Source organism: Abramis brama, assembly GCF_963993115.1.
Source record: "Abramis brama genome assembly, chromosome: 12".
Classification (NCBI taxonomy): domain Eukaryota; kingdom Metazoa; phylum Chordata; class Actinopteri; order Cypriniformes; family Leuciscidae; genus Abramis; species Abramis brama.
In genome coordinates this window covers 39,800,595-39,825,360 of record NC_139974.1, presented here as the reverse complement: position 1 = coordinate 39,825,360, position 24,766 = coordinate 39,800,595, and the positions used below count along the sequence as shown (strand labels likewise).

Below are 24,766 nucleotides of genomic sequence, written 5' to 3'. Positions count from 1 at the left end.
TTTCAACTTAGGAGAATATATTTTGTTCATTGATGTATAAATATGGCAAAAATTACATTTGGTGTCATTAATTTTATAAAGGCTATTGTCATCACATATATTTAAGGGGAAAATTAATAGGCTACTACTCGAATCAGTTTACACTAAGCCATTAAATAAATTTCCATTTATTTATTTGCAGCAAATGTTTTACCGCGAATGTGGCTATTTTCCGCGCGAAGCTTATTTACGTGATGCTCATTAATTAGGGGGCGCGAACGAAAATGCCAAAATTTGATTTAAAAAAAAAAAGTGCAACTTCGTGAACTTATAATCACAGTGCCAAGCTACAGCCACAAACACATCTTATTATCCCAGCATGTCTCAAGAAACGACCGTTTAATGGTATTTTACTCTCTCTTTTTTCTATGTGTCCTTTGCAGTCTCTCTCTCTCTCTCTCTCTCTGTGTGTGTGTGTGTGTGTGTGTGTGTGTGTATGTGTATCAATGTCTTTCCCTCTGTTCATAGCTTTTGTTGTTTGCGCTATTTAATGATCAAATGTGGAGTTGTACACGATATACAGTGGCACAGTGACACGTCAGAAAGTGCACAAATAGACACAAATACAGACATAAGTGGAACGTGCGATGTTTAAGGATCTGAGATTATTGTTAAGGTTTTGTCGACACGGTTGTAATTCCTGATACAGTATTTATTAGAATGCCGTTATATATTTATTCTGTTGGAGTAGTTTGGCACGCAAGACTAACTCTCAAGAGGGAGAAAAGCGCATGTGCAACGTCATCCACAGAGTTCTGCCGCACGCGCCACGGGGCTGACAGATGGAATATAATTATACAGTAGACTTTAGAGTCTTCGGGCTCTAGTGAACAAGAATTCACATTTTCAAATAGTCCTAGGCTACTGAAATATTACATCGTTTAGGAAGTGTACAAAGACAACACAAGGCCAGTTTTGACTTTTAAAATAAAACTGTCCTGTATAGCCCAGACAGACAATTGACAGAATCTTTCATAAACATAGGCCTACTTAATCACACCCATTTAATTGTAAGCTAATTTCAGGCACTGCAATGGTAATTGTAGCCTATATAGCTCTCATTTTAATAAATAGCCTACAATTCGTTCTTGCCACATTTAAATAACTACATATTTAATTTGTCAAAGCGAAGGTTTATCTGCTCTGATGTGTCCTTATATATTGTGCGCTTTAGTGCTCATAAACTGTCTGGCACCAATATACTGCGTTATTGTGCGTGTTTTACATAAACCAATCAATTAATAAATGCATTTCAGACATTTTTGAGTTACAATCTAAGTTCACAACGATCAGCCTACTGGATGATCACAGAATACAATTCAAATGTACATTTCAAGCTCTTAAATTTGCTCTTAATGTCTCCCATTTGCCTCGCTTCAACAGACAACGTGACCCATAAAGTGTATTTAAGCTCGAATCATTTCAAATTGGTTTCTTGAACATGACAATGAGTTCCCTGTACTAAAATGGCCCCCACAGTCACCAGATCTCAACCCAATAGAGCATCTTTGGGATGTGGTGGAACGGGAGCTTCGTGCCCTGGATGTGCATCCCACAAATCTCCATCAACTGCAAGATGCTATCCTATCAATATGGGCCAACATTTCTAAAGAATGCTTTCAGCACCTTGTTGAATCAATGCCACGTAGAATTAAGGCAGTTCTGAAGGCGAAAGGCGGTCAAACACAGTATTAGTATGGTGTTCCTAATAATCCTTTAGGTGAGTGTATATTTATGAGTATATATTATAGGCTATAATAGATATTATCAGAGATTTAAGCAGCACAGGAACTGTTGAGAAGAGAGACTTCCTTCCATGAGATGATTCTTTCCTCCTCCTTCCCAGAATCATGTGTTGGTTTATATTGAGTTGTTTCTGAGTAAGTGAGCTCAGGATTTTGTGATGCAGGGTTTCTGGATTATCTTTCTCCAGGTAATTTAGTTAGTTTAGTTAGCTAAGTGCAGGTTAGTTTTTTGTTTTGTTTGTCATTTTAGCCAGGCTCTCCACTAAAGCTATCACCCTATTTTAATTATTTTTCTTTTTTATATTGATATTGTTGTTGTTACTTTGTGACTTTTTTTTTTCTTTTTTCTTTTTCAGCACCTTAAGACAATGTTCATAATTAATGTTAGCAGTGTTAGTATTATTTTTTCAAAAGAAAAGTAAGTTTAATATATATTTACTTATCTCAAAATCTGAATGTCCTGCACCACTGGCAGCCATGTTGGATTTAGGTCAGGCTGACTAATTAATCACAATTTTTTTTAAACAAATCATGTGACCAGCATACTCAAGACAGACCAGGCTGTGATAAATGATAAAAGGATTTGATGAAAAAATAATTCTTACGCCCCCAAAAAAGACGACAAAAACTATGTTACACCCAGATCACATTGCCAGGTGGTTTCTTTAAAGGATTATTTCACTTCAGAATGATAATTTCCTGATAATTTACTCTCCCCAACGCCATCCATGTCTTTCTTTCTTCAGTCGAAAAGACATTAAGGAAAACATTCCAGGATTTTTCTCCATATAGTGACTTCAATGGGGTCCAACGGGTCCAGATGTGAGTTTCAGTGCAGCTTCAAAGTCTCGACACGATCCAGCCGAGGAATAAGAGTCTTATCTAGACAAACCAGCGGACATTTTATTTTAAAAAATAAACATTTATATACTTTTTAACCACAAATGCTTTTAGTCTGTGTTGCCGAACAACAGTTTAGGTTTGTGGAGCATGTTCATCTGACGAACACTTCATTTCATTCAAGAAATGTAGATTTCAGCTTGAAAAACACATCCATACATCCTCCTTTACTCTGCGTAAACATCATCCGGTGAGGAACGCTACAGAACTGCGATCATTTCACATTAGGAAAATAAAAAGACCGAACGCTTCCCCTGGGCTGTTGTGCAACACCAAATAAATCTCGGTTTTCATCACAGCTTTTCCTAGTAAAGGCTTGGAGTGATTCAGCAAAAGTTCATTAAGGCTGGCGAGAAGAAGTCTAGATGAACTGTGTTCTGTTGACCGTACAGATGTTTGAGCTCAGACTGAAACAAAGACCACATCGTGACACACAGCAGCGTTAGTGCAACTAGTCTATAACCCTGTCACACTGAATGCGTCTCTATAGCACACATTGTGTTTATCCTGCATACGCGAAAATTAGTTTTTATGTGCATATGATACGCATGGGTGGGTTTAGTAGTGGTGTGGGGTGTGTGTGGAAATTGATCAAAAGTGACAGTAAAGACATTTATAATATTACAAAAGATTTCAGTTTCAAAAATATATATTTTTGAAATATATATAAATAAATATCTATCTATATATCTATATCACGGTTTCCTCAACTGTTTTCAACATTGATAATAATCATAAATGTTTCTTGATCTTTAAATCATCATATTATAATGATTTCTGAAGGATCATGTGACACTGGAGTAATGATGCTGAAAATTCAGCTTTGATCATAAATTACACTTTACAATATATTACATAGAAAATGGTTATTTTACATTGTAATAATATTTCAGTTTTTAACTGTATTTTTGATCAAATAAATGCAGCTTTGGAGAGCAGAAGAGACGACTTTCAAAAACATTTAAAAGTCTTACTGACCACAAAACAATTGATTGGTATGCATCAATCAAATTTAATTTATAGCTCACATTTAGATGGTTTATGATGTGCATCACTGCATGAGACAAAGATTGATTTTAGAAAGAATGATCATATTTTAGCCAGTATCAGTGTTTTACTGCACACTTGTCACAATCTTAATGTATATTAAGCATTTAGTATTGTCACCTTTTGTTTTTCTTTTTTGTGCATTTTGTGCCAGGTCTTATTTTAATGTTAATTTAATGTTAATAAACAATAATGTAAAAAAAAAATAATAATAATAATAATAATTTAAATTAATAAAAAAATATTAAAATGTGGTATCTGCCCCCTATGAAGAAGTGAAAATTATATTAAAGGGGCGGTTGAATATGATTTGACTTTTCTAACTTTAGTTAGTGTGTAATGTTGCTGTTTGAGCATAAACAACATCTGCAAAGTTACAACACTCAAAGTTCAAAGCAAAGGGAGATATTTGCTTTTACAGAAATCGCTTTTTAAGGACTACAACAAACGGCTGGTAGAGACTACACGAGCTTCCTCCCGGGTTAGTGACATCACTAACCCTAGAATTTACATAAACCCGCCCCCTGAACACGATTTATAGATTATCATGACAGAATATGCTAATCAGTGACTAGAAGATAACTACACATCAGCTACATAAATTAATCAACTAACCATTCAGAAATGTCCTGTTGCTTCTACATGTTGTCACTTCTTCTAGAGTCTCTCCATCATTGTCTGACTCCGGTTTGAACATAAAAGGCTGAAAGTGTTTGAAATGTTCAGTGCATGTGTGTGTGAGGTAAAAGGACACAAGCTCGTGTGAGTGCAAGCTCTTGAAGCTCCGCCCCCTGTGCCGGGAGCAGCAGCTCATTTACATTTAAAGGGACAGACACAAAACGGTGCGTTTTTGCTCACCATCAAAAAGTGACGACTTTAACATGCTATATAAAAATATCTGTGGGGTATTTTGAGCTAAAACTTCACACACACACTCTCGGGACATCAGAGACTGATTTTACATCTTGTGAAAAGGGTATTATACCACCCCTTCAAGCACTATATGCAGAGATACAAGTCAAATTATGCAGCAACATGTTTGCATCGGCTGTTCAAATCCCGAGGAGTTTATTTCCTCTCAAAATCTGAGTGTTGACAAGTTTGACATTTTGTATGACAGAAAGTGAAGAATGCTTTCTTTCTGAACAATCAGTATTGCACTCGTGTCTTAATATAGGATGTAAAAATATATAGCCTGTCAGCGAAGAACAGAATACATCGATCATACGCAGAAACCACGAACAACCAGTCCATTAATCTTGGTTTCGAGACCGCAACAATGCACTTCATCTTAATGAGCATGATGTCACCGAACGATGCTTGCAGCATTATTTGATGTGGGTGGCTTTAAAGTGATTAGGCAGTGTGTAACAAGAACGTCTATGAGATGGATGAAGTGTGAGGAACAAAAAATCCCACTTAACAATAAGAGCGAGAATCACACACTTGGCCTCTAAAGCCTGTTGCCTCTTCGGACATCCCTAAAATACAATACATTTTCCAATACAAGTCTCTTTCCAAGATTCATCTTAGAGGAGATTTATAAAGCTCAATCTCTACTGTCTGATCTTATTTGTGGCGATGACTTTCAGGAAATGATTTTGTGGGGCTGTACATGTTTCATTTGGTGTTCCTTTCATTGCTGGCATGCCTATGCAGTTTAATTTTTTGGCTCAGAGAATGACACTTTGGATAAAAATAAAATATAAAAAAAATAGTCGGAGGGGTAATAAACCTCAGGTTAAGACCTTGGGCAGAACTATTGGTGACACAATGAAGCAAGATGGGAAAATCAAAGGCCGTCCTTTAACCACCAAACTCTGGGCGTCAATGCTGCATACAATTAAGCGTTTGAACCCAAGCCTGCATTAAGTGAAGGTTGTGAATTTGTGGTTAAAATCCTCAAGTGTGGATGGATGGAGTTGAGTTACACGCTCTGTGTGGTTTCTGGATTATACGGTGTGGGCTTTCCCAGCCAATGCCTTTTTTATGCCCTTTTAGAACAGGTTTTCCTGCTTGAATGTTGATTATTCTCCTCATATTCTCCATTGTTGCAGCTCCTCTCTTCCCAGTCTGTCAGTAACGCTCTGTTTACTTCCTGTCTCTATGAAGCCCCTCCTTCTGAAAAGCACACTGTGCTCTGATTGGTCGGCTGGAGCAGTGTGTTGTGATTGGTCGAGCGCTTCGAGTGTGTTTGGGAAATGTCCCGCCCCTTACCATAACCGCCAGTTTAACACACTACTAACTAACTCAACCAGGCCCCGCCCCTTTATTCTGCGTATTAATTATTTAAATGAGGAATATTGTGACGTGTTCGTTCCCGGAAGAAATTCAAGACTACAATGGAGGCGTTTCAGGAGTTCAGAAACACTGACACTGATATAAAGAAGAACTGGAGCTTTTTCATCCTCAAACAGCAACATTACACACTAAAGATGAACATGGGAAAAATGCTAACTCTCAAGAATGGAAACGTGGGTCATGAGTGTGAAGGAATTCTGCGTAAATCACTCATGGATGTTTCTGGCAGTAAATCCAAGGCCTCCTTGTTTAAAAGTCTCTCTCTCTCTCTCTCTCTCTCTCTCTCTCTCTCTCTCTCTCTCTCTCTCTCTCTCTCTCTCTCTCTCTCTCTCTGTCTTAGGTTGTTCCTGAAGAGCCACAGTGGGACTGCTGGCCGGCAGAGCAGTTTGGCGATCCACGGCACTGACTTCAGCACTAAAGACACCGACAATGACAACTGCACATGCAAGTGTGCGCTGATGCTCAGCGGCGGTGAGACACACACTTCTCATTTAAACATCTATTGCAAACCAATCTTGTTCCTTTTGCAGTTACCCATGATTCTCAGGAAGAGGCTGACATTAGTGCCGAATAAATACAACTGGAGAATTTAGTAATCAAAATGTACTTGTCATGCTGTATTGCTTTTGATTCATTAATAACAACTGGTCCGTAACAGTCATTAGTGTGGGAATTGAAAGTTACACACTGTATGTTTTTGATTCACTGAAAAGAACTGACTCATAAGACATTTGTTCAGGAGTCGAAATACACCGATCACTCAGTAACAGTGTGTTTGAGTTCCATTCACATCTGCAAAACTTTGCTCATGTTTAACTCTTTCCCCACCAGTATTTTCGATCATATGGTCCCCATAATATTTTGTTGTATGAATATGTAAACAGTCAATATATCAAAAGAAAAAACAGAGCCTTCTGATTGGCTGTGATTTTGGATTGATTTGGTTGTGAGTGCGGTGTGTTTACAGAGAGACTCCGCCCACACTCTCTTCTGATTGGCTGTGATTTGGGATGCGCAACAGCCTGCAAAAAAAGCCTTTCTTACTTAGTATTTTTGTCTTGTTTGCAGTCCAAATATCTAAAAATTCTCAAATCGAGATGCTTTTACTAGATTAGTAAAATGCCATAAGATATTATGTCTTGTTTTTTAGGGTAATAAATAAAAATTAAGTGAGTTGCTGCTTAAAAAAAGCTAAATTAATTGCCAATAAGTCAAAACAGACTTTACTGTAAATCAAACAGAAACAAGATTATTTTTCTTACCCCATTGGCAGATCATTTTGCTTGTTTTAAGCACAAACTCACTTAATTTGGATTTATTTCCCCATAAAACAAGACATAACATCTTATGGCCTTTTACTCATCTAGTAAATGCATCTTGATGTAAGTATTTTTAGATATTTGGACTGGAAACAAGACAAAAATACTAAGTAAGAAAAGCATGTTTTGCAGTGTAACATTGAAAACACGTATTACCGGAACAACTTGTCAATGGTGGGGAAAGAGTTAAGAACCACTAATGGACCCGAGCGTCATAAATCATTCTTCTTTTTTTTCACATAACCTACGTAAATGGCTAGTATAATGACACTCTCTACATAAACTTTGTGAAGTGTGCAGACAGTGGGATCCAGTCTAAACACAGTGTGTGTCTGTGTACTCCTCATGCTCTCGTTTTGGCAGAGGAACTGCATAAAGCTTTGAGCACGTAGTAATGAGGTCTTTGAGGACTCGCGTAGTCTCTCCTCGTGGATTCAGACCACCGACAGCTTATGCTTTTCATACTGGAAGCCTTTAGGTATCAGATCACTGTGAATCATTTAATAAAGCAGGCACTGAGAGAGATCCTGTCCACCCGAATCTGCCATCACCTTCTCCGTCCTTGGTGGCCAATATCTAAACGGGGCCCTGACAGTGATTCATCTCTGAGATATTTAATATCAGGATGAGAATAAATATGAGACTTATAGCAGGGTGACATGCATAAATACGCTGTATATGCAAGGGGATTTGTGCAATGCAAATAATAAAAAAGAGTAGTGTCGCGGTGAAAGATTTTTAATGAGTTTGTAATGAAAAAACAGAGCGGAAATGCCTCAAAAGCAGAACCCTTTAAATTCTGTAGCGTAAGTGCTTTAATGAAAGATATATTGGTTCCAGTTCTGGTTTATATCATGAAATCAAACTTTTATCATTCTGTTGCCTCATTTCTTGTTATGCAGTGTGGTTAACAAGCCTATAAAACACAGCGAGGCACTCGCCCAGATAATGAGATGAGGAATAAGTAGAATCAGCATCCAGTCAGTTTACTGTGTCAGTGAGAGTCGTGACGAAGAGCAGCGATGTTGGCTCGCGGGCGGCTGGTAAAATGGCACAGATCTCTCTGGCATTTGAGCCTGTGAAGTGAACCTCAAGTCCTTCATGAGAAAGAGACGTGCTAAAATGGGCACCATGTGGACACATGTTGCGTGTACGTGTCTAATTGAAGGCCAGATGAGTGCAAAACATGATGTTCTTACTCTGTATTTTTGTCCTGTTTTCCAGTACAGGTATCTAAACATTCTTAAATCAAGATACATTTACTGGAGAAGCAAAATTACGTCAGATATTTAGTATTGTTTTCTAATAAGTGAGTTTGTGCTTAACACAAGAACAAATATCTGTTAGTGGAGTCAGAAAAATAGATTTTTTTTCCCCCATTTGGCTGTGAGTGCAGTGAACTTGCAGAGAGACTCCGCCCACACACTCTTCTGATTGGCTGTGATTTCAGAATTATTTAGTTGTGAGTGCAGTGTTCTTACAGAGAAACTCCGCCCACAAGCTCTTCTGATTGGCTGTGACTTTAGATTGATTTGGATGTGAGTGCAGTGCGCTTGCAGAGAGGCTCCGCCCACACTCTCTTCTGATTGGCTGTGATTTTGGATTGATTGTGTTGCGTCTCATACTTTTCTCATAGTTGTTGTTTTTTCCACTGTATTGCATTGCAAATTTGTCCTTGACAACAGTGGCTTTTTATGTGATGTGGTTGTATCTTTATGAGAAAAGGACTTGTTAAATGATTTATATCATATTGCATGTTAGCTTTCTTTCAGGATATTGTGATATTGAACGCATACACAGATAAACATATGATCTTACTCAATTTTGTCTGGTTTTGCATTAAAAATATCGAAACATTCTTAAATCAAGATTTAATTGATTAGCAAAATGACAAGTCTTGTTTCGGGAGATAAATAATCAAAATTAAGTGACTTTATGCTTAAAAAAAAAAGTCAGAAAAATAATCTCGTTTTCCCTTTTAAATTAAGTTTCTTTCTCTGACTCCACTGACAGATACGTGTTCTTGTTTAAAGCACAAACTCCCTTTATTTCTATATATATACATATATATATATCTTCAGTCATTTTGCATCTCCAGTAAATGCATCTTGATTTAACAATGTTTAGATATTTGCACTGGAAAGCAAGATTCATAATTTGCTACAGAACTGCATTAACGATTGTAAATGTGTGTGTGTTAGGATGGTGGTACGATGCCTGCGGTCCATCCAACCTGAACGGCGTTTACTACAGACAAGGACAACACGTCGGAAAATTCAATGGAATCAAGTGGCACTATTTTAAAGGCCCGAGTTACTCTCTCCGATCCACTGTCATGATGATCCGACCGGCCGACTTCTCGTAGTCCTCCACAAATAACCCCAAAAGCTTCAGAAAAGTGTTATTTCCTCGGCCCGTGACATTGCCCTGCGTATAATGCAGCATTAGTTTGAGATAACACTCATTGAAACAGGAATCCTGTGAATACGAGGCTGTCCTGACACCTTCATGGAGAGATGGAAAACTCCCTGGGAATTTAGGGCAGGAGCGGACTTGGCTCGGCTTTTATTTTTAAATATCAGAGGTATGAATTCAAGTGCCATTGACTTGTCACTCAGGACCGGTGGACTGTTTTAATGCAGACACATCACCTTTGATGGAAGTGCGTCGCCCTGCGGTCGTCTGGCCTTCAAACCTGAATTTAAAGCAGCTTGAATGTCCTTCAATATCCTAAAAGGACCTATTCATGTTTTATACAAACGTGTTGCACAGTTATATTTGGGTTATGATACTTTACTTCACATTTTTATGCTCTTTTTTATCCCAGTATATTATTACTTTTTAATTTTGTACATTATTCCTGTCAAAGTGAAGAAAACCATAGCATGCATTAAAGGTGACTTACAGTGCTATTTACAAGGAACATTTTCAGCAAAGAATAGCACAGCCGTCCTCCAGCCTGCAAAAAACATATTCTTACTTAGTAGTTTTGCCTTGCTTTTCATTAAAAATAAATATATATATATATATGAAGAGATCAGATGCAAAAGCCTCTAAGTGCCATCTGAAATTTTCTTCTAGAATGATCATTTTTATAAAGCTTGTATGTTTAAGTTCAATCATTTCACTTAAATGACTATTAATAGGTAATTTGCACTGCCATTTAAGTGAAATGATTGAACTTAAATATACGAGCTTTATAAAAATGATCATTCTAGAAAAAAATTTCAGATAGCACTTAGAGGCTTTTGCATCTGAACTCTTCATATATATATATATATATATATATATATATATATATATATATATATATACGGTAACACTTTCTAATAACGTTCAGTTGTAAGTCATTTATAAGTGGTTAGTTAATGATGAACTAATCATTTACAAAACATTCATAAATGAATAGCAAGTGATATACTAACATTTTATGTATGTTTTGTAAATTTCATTACAAGTCATTTACAAGTGATTAGTAAATGATTAACTAATCATTTATGAAACATGACTATGCATTCATAAATGATTAATAAGTGATATGTTCATTATTTTATGTATGTTTTGTAGATTCAGTTATAAGTCATTTACATTTGATATCACTAGCTAATCATTTATGAATGTTTTGTAAATGATTAGTTCATCATTAACTAACCACTTATAAATGACTTACAACTGAGCGTTATTATAAAGTGTTATCAGATACATTAAATTAAGATACACTTACTTGAGAAGCAAAATTAGTGAAAAAACTCATCAAAATGAAGTGAGTTTATGCTTAAATAATCTTAATTCAAAGGGAGAACTAGATGATTTTTCTGACAGTCAAAAATCTGAAAAATCTGCTTGTTTTCCCTTTGAACATGTCAGATATTTGTTCTTGTTTTCAGCACAAACTCACTTAATATTCATGATTTTTTTATTATTTTTTATTTTTTTCAGAAAAGTAATTTTGCTTCTCCAGTAAATGTATCTTGATCTGGAAAACAAGACGGAAATACTGTGCTGTGTGCAAAGTGAATATTATTAATGGCTTTGAACTTTTGTGAACACAACATTGCTTGGCATCAAATTTTGAATGCATGCCAAAGATCACAGCTATTACAGATAATACCATAACAATATTGATCTAATATTAATCATCTGATGAACTAAAGCCAATGGCACATACGGTACTGGTGCAGTATAATACAAATAACACTGTTTTAATTCATTCATACTATATTGTCTTATGCGAATTTGTCATTTTTAAGAATGTTTTGCAGTTTTATATGTAGTATTTCTTCTCAAAAGCAGTGTTATTTTACCGACAAGCTTGGATGATCTTTTACATGTATCCTTGAACCTAAGGTTTGCAGAAGTGTTGAATAATTGTGAATTATTGAAAGGAAAAGCTTTCATGGAGTTAGGCAAGCGCCTGAGTTTCATTTATGTGAAGTTTTAGGGCCGGATCACACAGAATGCATTTTTTCTTTTAACAGATTTTGTATTTAAACATTCTTTGCTGCTTTTTGTTTTGCACTGAAACAGCAGCCGGTTTAAATCCTGCATTCTTTTCCACTCGTGTTTTTCATTCCACTGCGCGGCTTTTTAATCATTTCACATGTAAACATGCGCCAGACAATAATATGATATGAATATGACAATGATAATCACGTTTTCAACTTTTAAAGTTGACCGAAACCTTGCATTCTTCTCCATAAGCGCTTCATCTCGCGCGTTCTTGTGAACGGCCCGTTTTCAGTAACGGTTTACAGGAAGGGTCCATTTGTTGAACTAACAAAGAAAAAAACGTTTAAAACATCAAAAGTTGCATCTGTTAATTCTGTTTAATTCACCCATGAACTATATTGAACAGATGTATTTTTATTAGGGGTGTAACGATATCCTCACGATACATATATCACGATACTGAACTCACGATACGATATTATTGAGATACTCCAAGACATAAGATAAAAGGTTAAATTAAAATGCTAAATTTGGTGTTACATTGTGGGTGAAAACTTACATTTTTATTTTGGGTGAAATATGCACAGTACATATTGTCACTATCCACGATACATATTGTTGCATTTTTGTATTGCGATATATTGTGACACGATATATTGTTACACCCCTAATTTTAACTAACTAACAACTAACAAAGGTTAATGAACACATTTATGTTAGTTAATGCATTAACTAATGAGACCTTTCTGTGAAGTGTTACCACACTTTACAAATGTACATACATTTTGTTTTGGTTTGTGGAAAAAAAGCATAATTTTGTAAATGTTCTTTCTTGAGTTGGCAGGATTGTAAAGATGTTATTTTTAGCTCACAGAAGTTCCACTCGCTTCTGTCTTTCATCAAACAAGGCTGATAATATTCTTCTATGTCGCTGTATGTAAGTTTACTACTGTCTACAGCATGGAGCATTTTACTGGAAACAGGTACTTTATTGTAAATCCATAAACTGGCTCTTCAGCTGCAGAATGGCATGTTTATGATCACACTCCAAATACTGTGTTCGAAATTGTTTTTCAGAGGAAAGCACTGCTTTACTTTTTATTTTTCATTAGTGCAGAGCCATCAATATGTTCTGAATGAACAAAGATGTAGCTAAAGCAACAATAATGGTTTGGACTTTTTAAAAAATCTCATTTAAATTTCATTTGCCATGTTATTTAAACACTTCGTCCTTTGTAACAATGTTCATGAGTTCAAATAATAAAAGAAACTGATGCCTCATGCTTAACTGAATCAACAGTGTTTTAGTCATTTATTAATGCACTGCAAAAGAAAAAACTCCACTGAGACTTGTTCTTGTTTCAATTAATTAAAGGATTAGTTCACTTTCAAAAATAATTTTGCGGATAATTTACTCATCCCGATGTCATCCAAGATATCCATGTCTTTCTTTCTTCAGTCGAAAAGAAATTAAGGTTTTTGAGGAAAACATTCCAGGATTTTTCTACACAGAATGGACTTCAATGGCAACCAACTATACCAATGTTCAAAGAAGGTTCAGATGTCCGTCTCAATGCAGCTTCACAGTCTCGACACGATCCCAGTCCAGAAATAAGAGTCTTATCCAGCGAAACGATCGGTCATTTTCTAAATAAATATTTATATATATACTTTTTAACCACAAATGCCCGTCGTGTACCATCTCTGAGATGCGTCACGCATTGCGTCATCACGTTGGAAAGGTCACGCGTCTCGTCATCTGTCTAAGTTATCTGTCTGTGTTCTCCGGTTCAGAAAGGAGGAAAGGGTGAAACATGTCATCTCATTTTCTCCTCCAACTTCAAAATCGTCCGACATATTTGTTTTAATTTATTATTATTATTTTTATTTTTTTTGTGACCTTTCCAACATGATGACGTAATACGTGGCGCATCTCAGAGATGGTACAAGACGGGCATTTGTGGTTAAAAAGTGTATAATTGTTGTTGTTTTATAGAAAATGAGCGATCGTTTCGCTGGATAAGACTCTTATTTCTCGACTGGGATCGTGTCGAGACTGTGAAGCTGCATTGAGACGGACATCTGAACCTTCTTTTAACATTGGAATAGTCGGTTGCCATTGAAGTCCATTCTGTGTAGAAAAATCCTGGAATGTTTTCCTCAAAAACCTTAATTTCTTTTCGACTGAAGAAAGAAAGACATGGATATCTTGGATGACATCGGGGTGAGTAAATTATCAGCAAAAATTCTTTTGAAAGTGAACTAATCCTTTAAGTGCTTTTATTATGTACTATTAATTTTGATGATTTGTTTTTCCTTTTAAAAACAAGCCTTAATATCATCTTGCTTCTCCAGTAAATGTATCTTGATGTAAGAATCTTTAGATAGATTAGTGCTGGAAAACGAGGCACAACCTCACGCTTTCCGACTTTCTCAATTTGAGTAAACCTACTTAGGGTTCAGAGTATTTATTTTTTCTTACATCAATTTCAAACATGTCTGGTACAATTATGTGGTTTTGTTTCATTAATACAGTGTTTACTACTTTCCTGATTTACCCTGAAAGAATGGAAGTGAATTGTGACAACATGCCCCATAGGTGGAGCACATTATAACATGACCATAGGACAGATTAAAATGCTATCTGATCTAATAAAAAAAATATAGAAGACAAACTAAAATATTTTCTCAATAAAATACAATTATTCACTGTTTCATATAAAATATGGGCATTTTTTAATCATTAAAAAGAAAGTAATTTTTTGAGTTTGACAACAAACACCACAAAACAAATATATACAGCATAGAGGGTTTTCACCATAGATATCATATATAAACGCTAGATGTCTTATGGCGCATTCACTTCACGGCCATCTTACCGCAGTGAAGCTGTGCATTAGGTGAGTGATCAGCATGCACACAAATCCTCATTACCCTTATCTCGCTGAAATATTGACGGATTTACAAACGGTTTGGTTTCTTACAAACGTTATTAACGTGGCTATAATTCCAAATGCTTAAACATGTATGTTATAATTATTCATATGTATGCAGTGTATGTATGTAGTGTCATAACTACATCTCTGACGTTTATAACAAACCAAACCGTTTGCAAATCGGTAGAAAATTGAGCAAGTTATGGTTATTTAAAAGTATATGCACCATTAAACGAGTGAGCGAGTCCACTGTAGCAAGATGGCCGCCGTGTGCGGACATTGATCTCCATTGGCCAGCAGAGCGCATGAGACATCTAGCCTTTATATATGATATCTATGGTTTTCACTACACGTCATCAATCCGGAAGTCGGCCATTTTGGAGGCGCTGAACGTAAACAATGCCACTGAACTGAACGGACTCGCAAATTTGGCTGATTATTGCTGCTGAAAAATGGTTGTGTTTTGGTCTGTATTAACCGGTCACTCCGAGAAAAAACATTTTGAGTTCTATAGACTGCCGAAAGTTAAAGAGAAGAGTGCAAAAAACTGATGAAAGATGGCATTTGTGGTTTAGAGAGGCACAGCATCAGTCACATGTGTAAATGAAGCGTTGACTATGGCTAAAATGTTGACGTAAAGTAGTTCACTATGGCTACATTCACACTGTCAGTCCAAATCCGATTATCTTTGTATCCGATTGGAATATGATCTAAAATGATGTCCACACTGTGTATCGCAACTGTTCAGATCTGATTTGTGTGTCCACGCACAGCTCTTTGGAAATACGGCAATGATGTTGCGTTGATGGAGGGGTTTGCGTTTGCATTAGAAATGTCTGTCTTTTTAAATTTTACAACATGGAGATGTGTATCCGCCGCGCTGGACTACTGCGTCTGGAGCCGGCTGTAGGAGGCTGGGATGCACAACTCTTTTTCCACGCCGGTTTCAAAATACGTTTCAAAAATAATAATTTTCTGCTCGTCCGGCACTTTGCAACAACACAGCCTTGTTTCGTCAGCGACTTTCAGCATGTTCCCTATAATAACGTGATGTTTACATTTTACGTGGCGTGAGAAAGTCACATAAACCACGCGAAATCCGATCAGAGCGTTCTTGAAGTGGATTTCCTGATATGTGATTTGAATAGGATTTCAAACCACATATGGATGTAGCTTGAAACGGATTTCATGTGCTTTGTTTGGACTGACAATCTGAACGTAACGTTAGCCAATGTCGGGATTAGAAATAGAAGGAAGAATTGCAGTAAGGACTAACGTTAGAGAAGCTAACTTTAGCTTGTTCGGATCTTTACCACATATTAACTTAAGTTTGTCTAAATTTCACGCTCTTTCCTGCTTACTAAGTCCTTCTCTATATGATTTTGCAGCTTCCATGTGTTTTTTCCATGGTTTAGACATCATAAATTAGTGTAACAATGTGTTCAGTAGTACATAAACAGTGCAGTCCATGCCGTTGTTTACATCCGAGTATCTCCAATATGGCCGCGCATCCGGGTAACTGACCAAATCGTGACGTAGGACAAACCCTCTATAGTTCAAAACATAATAATAATTAATCATTTCTGAACATCGACTCTCAGTATTTATTAACCTTTTTCTCATGGTTTCTCAATAGAATTCATAAAAGTATAGAACAGAATATCATAGTTCTAATAGGGGCTCATTGTAACGTAGTGTGACAACATGCCCCGCCTGAGCAAACCCGGCGAGTGTTTCTGCTGGTTAGATCAGCATTAAAGAACTATCTCAACTGTTGATTAACAGAAATAAGATTAAAATAATATCAGATTTGTCTAATTTTAAATAAAAACAAAAAACAGAGATGAAAATTCTATGCTTAAATAAATGTTAAGTTTGGCACATTTTTTCCCTCTATACAGTGTTGATATGGCAACTAGTAAATCCACTAAGTTTCGTCACGCTGGGATGTGTGGAAGGTTTTAAACCATGTGTGTTGTGTGTGCCCCGATCACTCCTAATGCTTTGGAATCTTTTTCTTTTACGCCGCTATTCTATTTGAGTCACGTCGCTCCTTTAGACACAATATTTACACACGGCAGAAGAAAAAAACATAAAGAAGACAAATTTGTGTGTAGAGCGGGCCCTGAGCGAGCGAGACACCTTTGTGTCGGGAGTTCTGTGAGTTCTCGGCCGTGACAGATTGCAGAGGTGTCAAGCGATGCTGTCGGGACGGATAAAACCCCCAGAGTTGACATTCCTACACACGAATCGAAGGCTTGAGCAAACGACGGGCGCTTGTAAACCTCCACGTTTTCCCTCAACACCTGAACCGACCCACTACACCCTCAACATCAGACGGGCACAATGGAGAATCAAGACTCATTCAGGATGTGCAATGGATTCAACCCAGCATAATAAAACAGAAGAGGCTCTGCATCTCTGAGAGATAGTTTAACGTGTATTGATGACACATTGATATCGTTTAGTCTCTAGCGAAGGCCGACTCAAACGCTCCACTGGCGTTTCTGAAGACGGATCCTTTCCTGTTTGCACAAGCCGAAGGTTTTTTTTTTTTTCAGGAACCTCAGAGAAACGCCGCTGACGAACATCAGGCCTGACGCCAGATCAGACAAGAGAACAGACGACAATACACTCTCAGAATAAAAGGTACAAAAGCTGTCACTGGGACAGTACCCTTTTCTAATATGTACCATTTAGGTACTAATATGTACACGTTTGGTACCAATATGTACCTTTGAGGGACTTATATGCACTCTTTAGGTACAGTGACAGCTTTTGTACCTTTTTTTCTGAGAGTATCACACACCACAACATGATTAAAGGTGTAGTTCACTTCAGAATTAAAATCTCCTGATAATTTACTCTCCCCAACGTCATCCAAGATGGTCATGTCTTTCTTTCTTCAGTCGAAAAATAAATGAAGGTTTTTGAGGAAAACATTCCAGGATTTTTCTCCATATAGTGACTTCAATGGGGTCCAACGGGTTGAAGGTCCAGATGTGAGTTTCAGTGCAGCTTCAAAGTCTCGACAGTGTAAAATATTGTGTAGTCTGAACCCGGCTTAAGAGTACGTTTCCATAAAGAAGAATAAAGAGTCCCATCACTTCAACACTTCACTAACTTTTGTTTTATGTTAATATTTTATCATTAACTTTAATGTTGCTTCCCCTATCCTAGACTGGATGGAACGTAACTAACTTTATGGACTTTAATTAATTTTGTTTCAATTCATTTTTTATTTTGATTCAATTTTATGAACTAAACAGCTCGTACACATACTTTATCAGTAGAAAAAAAATAAATAACCATTAAACATGAGAATATTATGCAATCATTTAAGACATTTCTCCTGATAAAGAATCTTTTTGGCTTTAAAATGGAATCAACCCAGCAAGCAAAAACTCGTCTATTAGACATTGAATAGATGTAAATCTTCAACGTCTAATTACGACTTTTCAACGTTGAAAACAGGTCGATCTTCAACGTCTTGATGGAATATGTAAAACTCTTTCAGTTTATTTGAGAGAGATTTGACAATGAACATTTGGTAGTTTGTTTTTCTCCGTTAGTTTAGCATGTATAACAGACTTATCCTGTCTTAGATGATCAACATGTAGTCAAACAGTCCAGCCGAAAATACTTAGTTGAAATCACGTCGTAAACCAGTCCAAGGCGACTTATTTTCAACCATATTTCAACGTTGAGAGACGGTAATTGTTCACTGGGAAAAACCCTTGTGTTCTAGAACCACATTGACCCTTATAGGTTTGACATTGGAATGAGATTGTTCCAAATTCCTTCTTTTGCTCTCCATAGAAGAGATTTGGAACATGATGGTGAGTAAATGTTGACAGAATTTTAATTTTTTGGGTCAACTAGTGCCTGAGAAACGCACAACCTCATTGCGACACCATTGAATAAATGATTCATTTTAAATATGCATCAAAAGGTCAGCGCTTTGTTGATCAGGGTCATCACTATTTTAAAATGCAATCCGTGCACATCCGTGGTTTTAGAGAAACAGATCCTCAGTCTATCGACAGATCGCTTGCCCTGGAGGTTTCCCCGCTTGGCATCGTCAGGCTGCGCTGATGTCGAGTCTGACAGTGTAAACACTCCGTGGTTTGGGACTTCTCTCACTTTAGAAGTCCACAAGGTGTTGGTGATGATGGATGGATGGAGAGCGTAAGAGTGAAACTTGATTTGGAGGCGGTGAGGTAATAAGAGTTATGATGGAGTCGAAGGCCTGTTCATCAGACTCCCGGTCGTCCCGTTAACCACAGCTAAATCAGACCCGCGGGACGCTCCTTCCCACTGAGAAAACCTCTGTTTGTTTGGTTGCTCAGTGGCATTAGCCTTTATTTCACCAGCGCTGATCCCCAGTGACACAGAGCCCTTTATAAAACGCCAGTTTGCTTTCATTGACTTTATTATACGGGATTGCAGAACCGTTTTGTATTCCAGTCACGTCGAGGAAAGGCTGAGAGGCCGTAACTGGGAGCGGGAACACTGTTATTTTAGTATCATTGAGATATTAGTTAATTTGGTAACACTTTATTTTACAGTGTCCTTGTTACATATGTTACATGTACTTACCATAGTAATAACAGTAAATTATGCATAATTACATGCAACTAACCCTCAACTTAAACCTAACCCTATAGTAAGTACATGTGGTTGCTTAATATTACTCAGTACTTAAATATATAATTACACTGTAACAAGGACACTGTAAAATAAAGTGTTACCGTTAATTATAATAACCCTGGCTCAGAAGTGATCGGCTGACTTTTTCTGTATTTCCTGAGCAATGAAACCTACAAAGCAAACAAAAACGGCATATAAATCAACACAGAAAAAAAAGTGTTTCTGACCACAAGCCTTGACCTGAACAATACATATTTAAAATAAAAATCTATTTTTGTATGCACAACATCATCCTTTTCTGTGTAATGACGAGTGAAGGCACAAACAGTCACATGTTAATAAAAGGTTTTAAAATCCTCTTGTGAGCGGACAGACAGTATTTGTGTAAGAATACATTTTTTATCCATTACGTCCCAAAGCACAGCTATTACAGCACAGCAAAGATGAAGGACGATCAATCACGTAAAACACACAACGAAGGAAAGATCTTTTAAATAAACCTCTCCGTAGAGGAGAGAAAGCATGTTTTCCTCTCTCTCAGATCTCCAGCTGAACTCTCAGATCGCATCCATGTTTTAATACAGTTATGTGGAGTTGTGCTTCTCCGGGGAAGTTGTAATGGATGTTCTGAGTGTATCCTCGGTGGATTCAGTGTCTGACACACAGTTCTCTAGCATGAGGTCATGGCTTGCTGAGTTTGCTTAACACTTTTCCATAGGGATGCTGACTCAGGAGCAAACTCATAAAGATGTGTTCTGAGGATTGACAGATTCCTGCAAATATATACATTCACATGAAATACATTATGTTGAAAAAGGAAAAAATAAGTAAGTTCTTGTTATTTATAAAGTGCTGATTTCCTGAATATCAGCACGTTTGCAAATGTGATATTGATTTAATACAATATTGTCAATATTGTCTGTTTTTTCTTGTCTGTTTCCAACTGTTTCTTTAAAATGGGCCTCCAAATTGCAATGGCCGCCTCTGATATATACAATAATATATATATATATATATATATATATACAGTCTATATATATGTATGTATGATATGCTGTAAATCGCCATTTGGCCGGTAACATTTGTATGAATTCTAATGCATTTCGCGAATAGACATGAACGACGCTCAGGACAGTTTGAAAAAATATCATAGTAAGCATAGTCGGTTATGTCTTACAGTAAGTGAATGTAAACAGTTGAGGAAGTAAACGCATGTGTATCAGTATATTAGATCCGTGCATCCGCTCTTAAAGTGACAGCAGCCTATTACAGTATTCCTGCTGCTGTCTGTTTCTAATGTTAATCAAACAACAAAGGACAAAGAAAAAATCATTTTGTAAGGATTAATTAATAAGGATGTTTAATGTATACAGTGAAGACTGCAGTGTTATTTTACATTTGCTTACGTCATTAAATTTCTGTACCTGAAAATGTTTGTTATTACATGGCTGGTAAATCATTTTTATGACATGCCGGGACATTTTCAGGTGGCAGGTGTGGCAGAACGTTAGTTTTAGGCCCTGTGTATATACATATTTTATATATATGCACATATATAAAAGATATATAAATCATAAATTGTAATTTTTTTATAAAAACATAATAAATAACAAGATTTAAAAATAAAATATAGGCCTAAAACAAATTTAATATTGAAATTTATTTAAATATATATTCAGAATCTTAATAAATTTAATGAAATATATTATTTTTTATAATCTTTTTTAATGAATCTGTTAATAGGCCTTTGTCAAGGAAAAAGTACTTGTCATCTTTAGTTCGGTTCGGTTCGGACCAAGGGCGAAAAATGATACTTTGTAGCATTTTTCAGCTGTTTTGGTTCCTCTTCACACCACACTGATCGCTCTGGTCCGAATCAGTTCATGATTTGATCAAACGAACCAATGCAGTCACGTGACAGCATCCACATCACTCGTTGGCCAGATGTGTCTTGAACGCATTTCCATAACTGCACTTCGATTGGTCAGAATTAACGTGCGGGAAAATTCCAACAGAACTCCTGGAAGTAAACAAAGAGGAGGAAGATCCGGCAGACAGCACGCCGCTGTTTACTATGGAGAGACGACTGCGTGGGTGGATTGTATCCTTGGTCATATTTTATTATATAGTTTGTCGACACCACTTTAGACAAACAATAATATTTGAGAATGAAGTGAGGATGCGGCACGAAAATAACGTTAATAAATTCTATCAGGCGCCGCACCTCCTCACAACTCCAAGTGTGTCCGCGAGCTGCCATGCTTAAAGTGCAAACTGTCAACAAACACTTCTCCTCATCCCATAATGCACAGTGCAGCTGACTACGGCAACTGGTTTAGTCCAAAAATGCGCAGTTCTTTGGCAGTTGGTTCTGTTCGAGGTCGGATCACGTTCTCACCACAAGCGAACCGCTCCAGAGTTCGTTTCAAAGCGTACCGATGTTTGGTCCGCTTCTGGTGCGCACCCGAGTGCGACTGCCGCATTCACTCCTGCCCAAACGAACCGCACCAATGGGGAAAACGAACTCTAGTGCGATTCAACCAAACTACTGGGTGGGCCATTTATATGGATACACCGTAATAACATGGGAATGGTTGGTGATATTAAAGTCCTGTTTGTGGCACATTAGTATATGTGAGGGGGCAAACTCCTCAAGATGGGTGGTGTGTACTAATATATACTAATGTGCCACAAACAGGACTTTAATATCACCAACCATTCCCATGTTATTACGGTGTATCCATATAAATGGCCCACCCTGTAAATGAGGCAGGTGTGAAAGCACCCTGAGCCCACACACGTCACGCTCGGTCAGTCGCAGCGCAGGAGTCGAAACTAAGAAGCGTGATGTTTCGCGATCAGTCTTCACTTTTTCACTTACTTGTCCCTGTAAATGGAAACTTGACAGACGTGTCTGATAAATCCAGATTACCGGAGCGTTCCTCTTCGCCTGTAATGAGCTCCTCTGATTATTGCTTTAGTCCTGACAGTTAATGTGTGTGAGATGAGCGGATGTGAGTTCTGGGATTTCCGGCATGTGTGCCTCCGACTCCTGATCATCCATTCCCTTTATTTCTGTGCTCGATCCAGACGGCCAAACACAATCCATAACGTTCACTGGATCAGATCCAGATATGAAACCCACCAGCTGACTCTGTTGACTCTGGAGTGTATAACGTGATGAAGGCAACACTTCAGTTCTCTCAGCTCATTATCCATGAGGAAGAGGATGTTTAATTTTTCTTATATACTCATCTGCTTTTTCTCTCGTTTAATTTCTCTCGTTTAATTTCTCGGTCTAATTTCCACGTCTATCCCAGATTCGGGCACTGTTTTCCCTCTACTGTGTGCGGTCTCACAGGTATTTATATTCATGGCTGGCAGCTAAAGTTATCCGTCAAATCCAAAAACAACATAATACAATATGATTCTCACAGTACAAATATTCTGTAATAACTATGAATAAAACCCGAGAGAGTATAATTCTTCAAAATTGTTACTTTCGAAAGCTATTTAGATGGCGCTGTGTTTCCCCTACTGAAAATATTTTGAAAACCCAAAAGCTTTAGAGTAACATTATTTACCTCTTCTTTCTTTTTTTATCAGCATTTAAGACTTAATGGTGCCTTTAATCAGAGACAGATTACCACAACATAAATCCTATTTCCCTGCTCAGAATGATCCGCAGATCAGAAACCCCAGGGCTCGGGACATTAGCTGGCCAAACCAAACACGCTCAGGAACGGCTTTAGACTCGGAGGAACTGAACGTTAAACAGAAACGCTGAAGTGCGTCTCGCATCAGCAGGTACAGGTGCTCTCACTCCGAGCCGGGACCCTTGACCAGGACAGGGTTCGGCCCAGGTGGACGGATGAATAACCTGACCACACGTCTGTAGTTCAGACAGGCGCACCACACGATTAACACCTGGCTTCTCGGATGAGGTACCAATCCACACTAATGATGACGGTAATAAATCAGCTGGAAGCTCGGTCGGGATGGAAACCATCTTGAGGGCTGGTTTAGGACAAATATTTGTGTACTAGATGAGTTAAATGAGGTGTTACGGAAGGAATGTAATGTGCAGCTGTGTTTCAATTAGCGTTTTTTAAATCAAATGAAGTCGTGTGGACAATCGAACCTGCACAAGTGCTCTTGACCATCAGCTTTTGAGAACGTGTGGTGTGAGAGGAGCTCGTTTCAGTGGCTTTCAGTAACACTGAGGGAATTTGGGGTTTGACCTTTGACCTGTGTTGCAGATGAACCCCATATATCATTCGTTCTGGACGATCTGCCTTTATCTCAACATCTGCAGATGATTGTGCTTTAAATGCTCCAATGATAGTATGCATTTTTGTTGTTTAAATATTCACAGACTGATTTATCACACGTTACATACATCAGACAGAAGCTTTTATTCAAAATCTTTAATCAGTTTGATTTTCACGAGTGGTGTCATGCACTACAAGAGCTAAATGTTGAGGTGTGTGTGTGTGTGTGTGTGTGTGTGTGCGTGTGTGTGTGTGTGTGTGTGTGTGTGTGTGTTTTCAAATACCTTACAAGTTTGAAAAAAAAAAAATATATATATATAGCTATATGAGGAAAGTATTTTATATTTTTTGAAAATGTTAAATAGGAGGGAAGAACAAACATTAAACTAGTTTACAGGATTAATCTGCCAGAATTATTTGGCAAAAAAAGGCAAACTAAAGCTACAGGTTTTATTTTACTCTGAAAAAATGCATAGAAAAACAAAAAGTTGACAGGAAAAAGCATACACGAACTATATCATAATCAGTTATTCATTTTTCATTGGTTCTCTTTTGTTTTTGCATGTGTTTAAAATATCCAGCCTGGCCAAAAATTATGTCTCACAATTTGGCATGTTTCATTGCATTATTATCACAAATAAAACAAGCACAACTACACAATATGCTTACAAAATCTTTAACACATTTACATATTTGAATAAAAAATGGGTGAAAATGTCATTTTGGATTTTTATAGTTCAGACATCAGTTCTGGCCAGTACTGTATATAAAATACAAAAATTAGAAAATATGTACTTGAATTAGTTAAATTTAACAAAGTTAAGTTGGTATCCAAAGGCAATCTTGTGTTGTAATGAGGACCTCTGCTGGTGGACACGTGCACACACACTTAACACTAGTAATTTAGAGCATGCACTGGTTTTATTCTCTGTCTGTGTGATCTGCAGGTAACCTATTAAATTAGTAATGCTGATATTTATGATCACACATTTACTTTTAATGTTGGCTCTGTTGGCTGTATGTCAGGTGCGCTTTCTTGTTTTCTTGTTAGTTGCTTGTTATGATTGCTGAGCATTGCTCTCTCTCTCTCTCTCTCTCTCTCTCTCTCT

At 37.2% G+C, this 24,766-nt stretch overlaps 1 protein-coding gene across 1 annotated transcript in view; it reads left to right on the top strand.

Moving 5' to 3' along the window:
• The window catches only part of angpt1 (angiopoietin 1), a 69,346-nt gene extending 59,130 nt beyond the window's left edge, over positions 1-10,216 (top strand). Inside the window, exons 8-9 of the mRNA XM_084130583.1 lie at positions 6,373-6,503; positions 9,553-10,216. Coding sequence (XP_083986709.1) covers positions 6,373-6,503; positions 9,553-9,716 — 295 coding nt within the window. The 3' untranslated portion in view covers positions 9,717-10,216. The remainder of the gene's footprint in view (positions 1-6,372; positions 6,504-9,552) is intronic.
• Positions 10,217-24,766: the final 14,550 nt, after the last annotated feature.